This window comes from Apteryx rowi, unplaced genomic scaffold (genome assembly GCF_003343035.1).
Source record: "Apteryx rowi isolate R43461 unplaced genomic scaffold, aptRow1 scaffold_77, whole genome shotgun sequence".
NCBI lineage: Eukaryota > Metazoa > Chordata > Aves > Apterygiformes > Apterygidae > Apteryx > Apteryx rowi.
The window spans coordinates 931,821-941,072 of record NW_020451060.1 but is presented as its reverse complement, the minus strand read 5'-3'; the positions used below and the strand labels follow the sequence as shown (position 1 = coordinate 941,072).

At 38.9% G+C, this 9,252-nt stretch overlaps 1 protein-coding gene across 4 annotated transcripts in view; it reads left to right on the top strand.

The window, feature by feature from the left end:
• Window positions 1-9,252, top strand: part of GOLM1 (golgi membrane protein 1) — a 36,087-nt gene that overhangs the window by 4,511 nt on the left and 22,324 nt on the right. For 2 of the 4 annotated variants that reach the window (XM_026088497.1, XM_026088496.1), the window contains exons 2-3: window positions 3,704-3,825; window positions 6,366-6,545. In XM_026088497.1, the coding sequence (XP_025944282.1) occupies window positions 3,727-3,825; window positions 6,366-6,545 (279 nt within the window). In that variant the 5' untranslated portion in view covers window positions 3,704-3,726. Of the gene's footprint in view, window positions 1-3,670; window positions 3,826-6,365; window positions 6,546-9,252 lie in introns of all 4 variants that reach the window. The other 2 variants (XM_026088495.1, XM_026088494.1) reach the window with 1 other exon arrangement.

The following is a 9,252-nucleotide window of genomic DNA, read 5'->3' as shown; positions in this document are numbered from 1 at the left end:
AAAAAAAAAAAAAAAAAAAAAAAGTTACTTTTTTTTTTTTAATCAAGCTCAAGTTTCTACTACCTCTTAGTCTCATCTGGTCGTGTCTGGGTATAGCTTACGGGTGTGGGTATGCCCCTGAAATGACAGCAACTGGTCTTGATGGACCAGAACACCTGATACAGAAATTTTTCTATTTTCATCTGATCTTTTTTCATCCATAATCCATTATATGATTTTTCCCAAAGTAGATAAACTGGCTCATTCAATAAGAAATTAGGATGTCAATTCTGCGAGTCTTCAATGTTTTTTCTGGATTGCCATGGTTGGGGGGAGGGCAGAAGTGTTACCCAGCAAGCCTTCGTTTTTTCTGAGTATTTTGTCTGTTCTGTTTGTTCCTGCTCACAGAGTCTCCTACAGATACACGGAGATGGACCTGCGAGCAGGGAGTCTCCACTTTCTGGTCGGAAGTTTGAAACACACAAAAATTTTGCCTTGTCTTTGCCTATAAAGTCTGAGTCTTGAGTCAGTGCATTAGTTGATCTTAACTGTAGTGGGAGATACCTGAAGCAGGCTTGTTGGTATCCAGTAGAGTACAGTAAAACAGGAACGGCTCAGACAGTGTGCTTAATCTTGGACATAACTTATAAAGATAGCAAAGCCGAAGACTGAAATCTGCTGCTCAGAAATCAGGCATTTTATGAGCTACCAAATATACATGTGATCCAGCATCTGTTTTTCACCTCTGTAGTCAACATTCGTGAAAGATGGATTCCTTCATGTTCAGTAAAATCACTTTCTTATCCATAAAATCAGAAACATATTTTTTTTGCAACTTAAATAACTGTGCCAAACCAGTTTTCCTGGAAAACTGGCTGTACAAATACATTTCCATATAAATGTATTTATTAAGCTAATGTGCTTATCTTTGTAACAGCATGTGTGTGTATGTGCATTTGTTTGTGATAGAAAATTAAACAGAATTTTCTTTTGTTTGTTTTTTACTGGTGAGGAAGGAGATATAAATATTGCAATTGAGGTAATCTTTTGGGTCTGCACTATTTAGATTAGATGGGAGATTTTTTTGTGTTTCAGCTTCATATTCCTTCTCTTTCTTCCTCCTTTTACTTTTCCTTCTGTTAAGTATAAAAACATATTTCTAACTGACATAAATTATTTAAGGACAAAATCTGGATTTTCTAGGGGTGAAAATGTATAGAAGAAAACATTTTTTAGTGAGATCAATGCTTGCTTATTTATAACTAAAAGCAGCAGAAGAGTCACTTAGGCTACTCAGTTTGTGCACTGGAAATGTTTTTCAGCATTCCTTAAATATTGTTTCAAGCCTGTGCTTTAAGGCTGGTAGTAGATTAATCATTCTTGTTTTGCACAGTATTGTTACCTCTGAGTCTTTTCAAACTGGATAGGTAGTCCAATATATTTGTCCAGTATTGCTAATAAAATGGCTTGCTTCCTCTACTTCTAACTGCCAGGAGAAAAATATCAATTGTTTCATTTAAATAAAGCTCGGAGTGATGCAATGCATCTTTCAGTATTATATTTAGTAATTTTACAATGTTTTCAAGTGTACCAACTAGTATTTTTACAAGGATGAACAGGATATAAATTACTTTTTTGAAGAAAAAAAAATATTGAAATCTCTCATGAAATGCAGTATTTTATTCTGGTAAGCGCAAAGAAATGGATTATCTTGTTCTTAGCGGATGGGGGAATGCTATTCATCCCCTTTTTCTACCTCTCATTTTTGTCGCTTTGGAGGTCTGTGGTTCGTGGTTTTCAGGGAATCTGTGTAAGATGAGGAGGTGGTGTAGTTCTCTGGGAGCTCCTCTTGAGATGGGACAGCAGGAAAGCAGTCTGTGCAAAGGATGTGTACGTTTCCGTACTTATGCTTTGTATATTGGCAATTTGTACATCATTGTGTATTATTTTTAAATCTAGTTGGTCTTGTTTTTGTGCTTTACAAGAGAAATATGTCCCCCCACCCCTTTTGCTTGATGCATTGCAGTTACCTCTGCGGCCCTATGGCTGTCCACAGGGACTGTGCGCTATGTGTCTGAATTTTGCTGGAGTGAGAAGCCGAGGCTTTGGGTGTTGAGCCTGTACACCTACACACGTGTGTGTGTGTGTGTGCATGTGTGTGCTCATGGTGTATGCACACGAAGTCATGGACTTGCAACCCAGCCAGCTGCTGCAGAAGCTGCAGCCTGAATAAGGAGGCAGCATTTTTAGTAGGCCACGTTTTACTTTTTGGCTCAGTGTATGCCCCATCCCCAACTGTGAATAAGTGCATGTAACCATTTCAAATGAACAAACAGATTTGAAATATTTACTGGTCTGTCAGTGTGTGCACACCCTGCTGAGGAAAGAGGAGGAACAGTTGTAACTCAGTTTGAATCCAACGAGGGGGTGTTTCAGAGGAGGCTTTGCTCTGGATGCATGTGCATATTAAATGTAGTTGAGCTATTGAAGCATTGAGTACTGGGCTTGTAGTAAAACCAACATCTCTGTTGCTTGCTAGCTGCCAACATTTTCTTCTCCTCCTGCAATATGTGCTCCTGTAAACCTTTTGAGAGTTGCTACCATTATTAATTTTTAAATACATTACAAGCTGTGAATTGCATCCATAGGGAAAAAGAAGTTAATTTATTAAGAGCATGCACCTTGTGAGACTGTGCAATGTATTAATAGTAAATCCACCTATTTCATATTGAGTTAGTGTCTTGCAATGCATCAGTGTTTGCTATTTGATTTTCTGCGCTATTATTTCTGGCTTTTGTCTGCAGCAGTGCAAAAAGTAAAAAAAGTTGATCTCTACTTGCGAGAAAGCAATTTGTATTACAAATTGTGCTGAAGGCTCCCAGTGGAGTTTGAGGATTTGTTGAGCTAGGTGCTAATACATTCATTAAGACCAGATTTTCTCTTCTGACAGAACAGATTCAGCCTGTTTCAGACAGAATTGCAATTGCCCGTTGACCCCACTTTTTTCTTAAAATGTGCTGCTCCACAGAAACAACCCAAGGCTCAAAAGCAAGCAGTACCTGCTGATTTGTCAAAGCAAGGTTATTTAACTTCTGTTAGAAGCAGAAGAAAGCTAGTAAAATTTCCCTTTGAAAACAATAGAAGTATTTATTTAATTTTTTTCTTTAAGATTATTATTGAAGTTAGTTCATTCAATCTGATTTTTTTTTTCAAGTTTGGATCCAAAAAGTTAAAATAGTATTTTTCAGGGTAAAAAAATGAAACCACCCAAGCTTGGAAAGCAGAGTGGAAATTACTCCTGAAACTGAGAGACTGAATTTGATTACTGACTAGAATGAGATAACAAGGAGTTAATTTTCTATATGTAGACCAGTATCGTCTAATTAACTTGCTGGATGGAATACATGATAGGAAAATGGCTTATTTGTTCTCTTTACTGCTGGTTTTATTATATTGTAAAAAGTTTGCAAGCCTTCTCACTCATAGCCCATGTGAAGCTTTTATGTGGAAGTAATAGTATGATATGGCCTTTTTTCATCCTTCAGATGGAAATATCCTGACAGAATGCTCTCCTTGCTAGGTGCAGTCCTTTGAACTGAGGGCTGTTGTGGAATTATAGTAGAAGTTTGATTGTATGCGTAAAGTAGTCGTAGCAAAGGATGTAGTGTAACATATATTTTTTAATTTGCAGGTTTCCACACTGTTGTTTTTTTTGAAATGATAGGGCTAGGAAACAGCCGCCGAGGGATGAAGTCTCCACCTCTTCTTGTAGCTGCGCTCCTGGCATGTATCATCGTTTTGGGCTTCAATTACTGGATTGCAAGTTCTCGCAGCATGGATTTGCAGGTAATGTTCCTATTGCTCTGCATGTGGTTTTGTACTTGTGTGGTTAATAAACATGGTCCACAGCAGGACGTCTGCTTCCACCTGCATGTGGTGAGCTGGAAACTTTGGTGTGTCGCAGGAACGTTCACAATTTTTACAGTTGTTGCTTTTCAGTAGAGAGAGAAGGAGCAATGCCTGTTTATAAGGGGTGTGGGGGACCCAAAAGACCTGTGTGTGTGGTGCTTACTCTTCATGCAAGGCATTCAACTGTTTTACGCTATTTCAGTTTACTCTCAGTTTCAGTTTACAGACATGGCAGATGCTGTCCTGTTGTTTTTCTTGTTTTTCCCCACAGTATGTTGCAAATCAGCACTTAATTTTGAATCTGAATGGGCCTCTACCTATCTGTTCATATCCCTACATTATTTTCTTATATGACCCATTCTTGCTCAGTATAGAGTAAGATCAACTTCTTTCAATATATGCTGGGCAGATAAGGATGCGAGGCAGCTTCTCCATGCACTCACTCCTTCCCACCAAGTACAAGGAAATCAGTTGATTCAGAGAGTATCTAACAATCTGAAATTGTATTTCTTAGGAACCTTTCCTAAGGAAAGCAAACAAAACTCATGTGGGATAATTACTCTCTATGGTATTTTGTAATGGTAACTGTATTTTCTGTGCTCTTGAGATTGGGTTTGTAATCCTTACAGGACCGTGCATTCTGCAGTTGAATACTACATGAATAAAGTTTGTGGTTTGTGATTATGTGTGCAGGGTGGTTCTTTTTTAAAATAAAACTGAAAACCTGGCAATTAAACATGGCTGATGAGAGTTTTTTGTATGGAATTAATATTCTCTCATAATTGAACTGGATTTTAGAACTGATTTGACAGCTGTAGAAATCAAACTCCTGTTAAATCTAAGAGTTGGCACTGTTCAAGCAGTCTACATGTCTTTGCACATGCAGTTAAGGGTATGTCTTAGGTTTCCCTTGGTGGGAGGGGTATGATACCATCATTCTGGGGCTTAGCTCAACTCCTATTTTTCCTTCAGTCGCTGGCCTCAGGATAGTGGCTACCAGCTGTTAGTAGCTGTGTCAAGACCACTGAAGCTTTTCTGTGCAAGCATATTTGCAGCTGATAGTGAGGAAAAAAATCATTAGCATACCAACTTATTCTTGATCTCAGTAATCTAGAGGAATAAAGTTCCATTTGCTGTTATTGATTAATGGTATTATGTTGTACAGTTCCCCCAAAGTAAGCTTGAAAATGCTTTCACTTCTGTGAAATCATGCACTCTGAATAAAAGCACAGCCCAAGATACAAGTGGAGCTTCTGGAGCAGTATTAATGCATTTATTTGTTGGCAGGACTTTGCTACTGTAATGACTAAAATGGAGTAAGTGCTCTTCTGTGCTCTTTCAGCTCAACTGCAAACATTTTTCCTTCCCCTCCCCTCATCCATTTTTTTTTTTACTCTCTGTGGCAATGCTATGGAGTAGACAGGCAGTAATATGCAGCATACTATGCTATAACAAAAGTTCATCCATTTTCTCGGAGTCTTGGCAGATGCCACAGGTTTTTATTATATCCAGTTTTTAATCTATCAGGAACCCCCTTGTTTTCCTACCTGGGTAAATTCTGGTGAGATTTTTTTCCCCCTAGTTATCTTTGTTACTAATAATTTGGGGTTAAGAGAAAGACATTGACGGCCCTTGGGCAGCAAGGAAGAGAACAGTGTCCTGCAAAAATTAAATTGATACTTCAAAAGAAAAAAAAGAAGAGCCTTGACCACATCTGACTTGATACCTTTATGTTATATGTGTCTGTATTTGTGTGTGCATCTGTGAGACAGTGTTGAATTTTCTTTTGTCACCGCTCTTTGAGCAATCAAGAGGAGGGAGGCTTTCTCACTTAAAATGAGTTCTTCACAGGTGTATCTTTGTGTAACAGGTATGTGCAGTTAGTTGTTTGCATAAAAGTTGGACAGAGTTGTCCTTCTTGAGCTCCTTCCCGGATCTTAAAGGAAAACTTACTGATTATTTGAAAGATGAGTTTTCTTTCTGAGTTAGCTTAGGATCAACACTGGAAGTGCAGTGATATCCGAACTGTTTGGATGAGATTTAGACATGTTTTAGCTTTGCACTGCTTTTTGGGAAAACAGAGGTTTTTTTTGTTTTTGTTTTGTTTTGTTTTTTTAAGCTGAACTATTAAGGCTGCTTTGCATTACTCCTGAAATCTTTAACTGAAATTTTGATGGTCCATACAGTATATGAACTATTGGTTATTTGTCTAAGACTGTTTTGTGTGTGTGTGTAAGTGACTGGCAGATATAACTAGTTGGGGAAAATATTTTGATGAGATTAGCATTGTTAGTCTGTTGTTTTCCCTCAAGTGAGGTGGTTCCTAAAGCGCGTTGGAGAAGTGTCAGCAAGAAGAAAGATGGATTCACCCTTTATCTATTTCAGTTCTCTCTGCAAAGTTTGAATACATTCTTCTTTTAAACAGTCCCTTACAAAAAGCATTTCTACTTGTTTTTTGCTGATTTGTTTTCTCTCAGAATCGGATCATGGAACTGGAAGGCCGAGTCCGCAGAGCAGCAGTGGAGAGAGGCGCAGTTGAGCTGAAGAAGAATGAATTCCAAGGAGAGCTGGAGAAGCAGCGAGAGCAGATTGATAAAATCCAGTCCTTGCACAGTTTTCAGATGGAAAATGCCAACAGACTACATCAGGAAGAGAAGGTAGGTCTCTTCTAGCTGCTGTTTACCCTGAGACTGCAGTTTATCACAACATTCTCTGCGCTAGAATAAGTTTACTTAAATGTTCCAGCTAGTGGGTTTGCAGTGGATTTTTGTGTTGTGAAATGTATAATATGTGTACTATTGCATAATATTTAGTAAATGGAAACTGACTGCATATTGTAGCTCTCAGAGTGGTAAAAGACTTGTTTAGTGGTCTGTAATGGAGAAGTTTATTTGAAAAATGAGGGACGAGGGAAAGAAATGAAAGCATACAGAATAAGCCAAAATCTAGATTTTTGATTCCACTTCATCAGATTTTAAATGTGCAATATTAAAAGCTGCAAGTGACAGCGCTCCTGAAAAATACCTTTACCCCTGCTGTAAATCACTGGTACATCACATGGTGTAATCACCTTGGGTTGGCCTCTGGCTTTCTTTCCTGTCTGCTAATGGTTTAAAACTTAAGGAAAGAAGAAGCTGCACCCACAGGTGTATCTGTATTCCCTTCCTAAGCAAGCATAAATGATCGTCTGTTTCCAAATATATTGCAAACTGTGTGGCCTTCTGCTGACAAAACCAGTAGTGTTTGGAGACAAACAAGTAAGTGGTAAGAGGTTTACCATTAGGTGATGGCTTGCTGCTCAAAATATGTGGTGTATATGCATCTTCTGTATTAAAACTCTTGTAAATGAAACATCACCAGATGAATATTTGGAAGTCGTGGAGAAGGAAAAGCTCAATAAAAATCAAGGTGGAAGTGTTTGACTAATATGCACATTAGTGGCATATATCTTTAATTTATTTTAAAATCATTTTCATCTGAGCTCTTCAAAGAAGTAGTAAACCAATTCTTTTTACCTATTTTGGGACAGACACATTTCTTTGATAATTTCTCTCTCCTCTTTGAATTCAATCTTTGGGTATGCTTTAAAAAAAAAGTGAGGTGTGTTTTATTTGTTTATTTAGTTATTTTTAACTGTATGTACTTAATAAAAAGATACCCCTGGATATTCAGACAGGGTTCTACCAAGTAATTGGGATTGTCCCTTCAGCCTCCTAGTTGTGAGTGATGCTACTGAGTGCTGCAGAAGTTGTTTACCTTTACCATCCTTTGTGAAACTAACCCTGTTTGTCTCTTGGAATTTAATTTGTGGCTCCCTAGTCCTTCGAGAAACCCTTTGTTTTGTTTTGGCATCTTTTGCTTTCCATTTCCATCCTGCAAGTAACAGAGCACATTAATGAATCAAAAAATATTTTAAAAAAGAGAAAGACAAAGTGGAACTGAATATTTACTTAATTTACTTTATAATATATATATATATTTTTAACAAGAGAAATGCATTTTATGGTTCCTTCTCAGTAGCGGATTTTCCTCTGCTATACTTCCTTCTTCTGTATAGAGCAATTATTACATATCACCTGAGGTGCTGGTAGAAGAGGTTATAGAGCAGATTAGCAAAATGCACAAGCGCCAGGAGCTGGTCGTAAGAACTCGCCCAGGAGTTCTAAAGAAATTGCATGGAGGTGTTTCAGCAACCTGTGGTGTGTAACCTTTTTGCTTCAGACTGTGGTATCAGCCAAATGAAAGGTGGCTTGTGCCAGTGATGTGTGTGGTTTGTTTGTTTTGTTCTGTGTTTTTTTTTTGAGGACGTGTGGGAGCTGTCATCCAGTAAGCCTGACACTAGGAAAATGTGATAAACTGGGAAGAGTCAAAGCAGCTCCTGTAAAAGGAAATCCTGTTCTTGAAGTCTGAGGGAGTTTCCTTTTAGAAGAGTCAATGATGAGGATAAGGGAGACTAATGAGCATACTCACACTTGGAATTGTAAAAGGCCACACACAAAAGGTCCTTGGGGAAATCACATAACTGTGTGACAAGAGTTGGTGTTATCACAGGGACAAATAAGCAGGCAGAAGTTACGGAACAGCTTAGAAATAAAGTGGGTTAGTTTTTGTTCTGTGGGGAGGATGCCAGTGGAGTTTTGGAGAGATGGAAACGGCACGTGGAGAAGGACGAGAAGGATAACCAAAGCAATGGAGTAGTCTCTGTGCAGGAATCTACTACCTGGGTTGCCGACCTTTGGCCTGGACAAGAAACAGCTGAGGGAGAGCTGTGGCAGAAATTCCTGCAATCCTGAATGGTGTGGTGAGAAGACCAGGAGAAAGGAAGGGAGAGAGGTGTTAGAAGAGACGAGGAACAGCAGTTCTCCATTTGCTAGTAGACATCAAATGAAAGAAATCAGCAAGTAGTAGTTCAGAAAAAACGACAGAAATGCTCTTCGTGCATTGCGTAGTAAAGCTGCAAGCTTGTAATGTCCATAATGCCTGGTTGCAGCAGGTCTGTGCAGGTTAAAAAGCACTTGGGTAGACTCAGACAAACACCTGCTGCCCTTGCCCCACAAATATGAAGATGTGGTTTCTGGCTCCAGAAGTTCCTGAGCCAGAAGTTGCTGGTGTTAGAAGACTGGTGGTGAATTACTCCTTTGTGGCTGCCTTGCTGTTCATTTGGCATCCAGCATTAGAGACGGTGCTAGGCAAGGTGGGTTTGGGGGCTGATCTGGGACAGCTGTTGCTACCTTGTCAGTGCTTTGTCTGCCCTCCCCCTAAAATGCAGGTGTTTGAGAATGGTATAATCTATGAAGTTTGCTGTTGAGACCCAGGGGCTAATACTCTAGGAAACATTAGATGAACAGTGATATAATAGGCTTC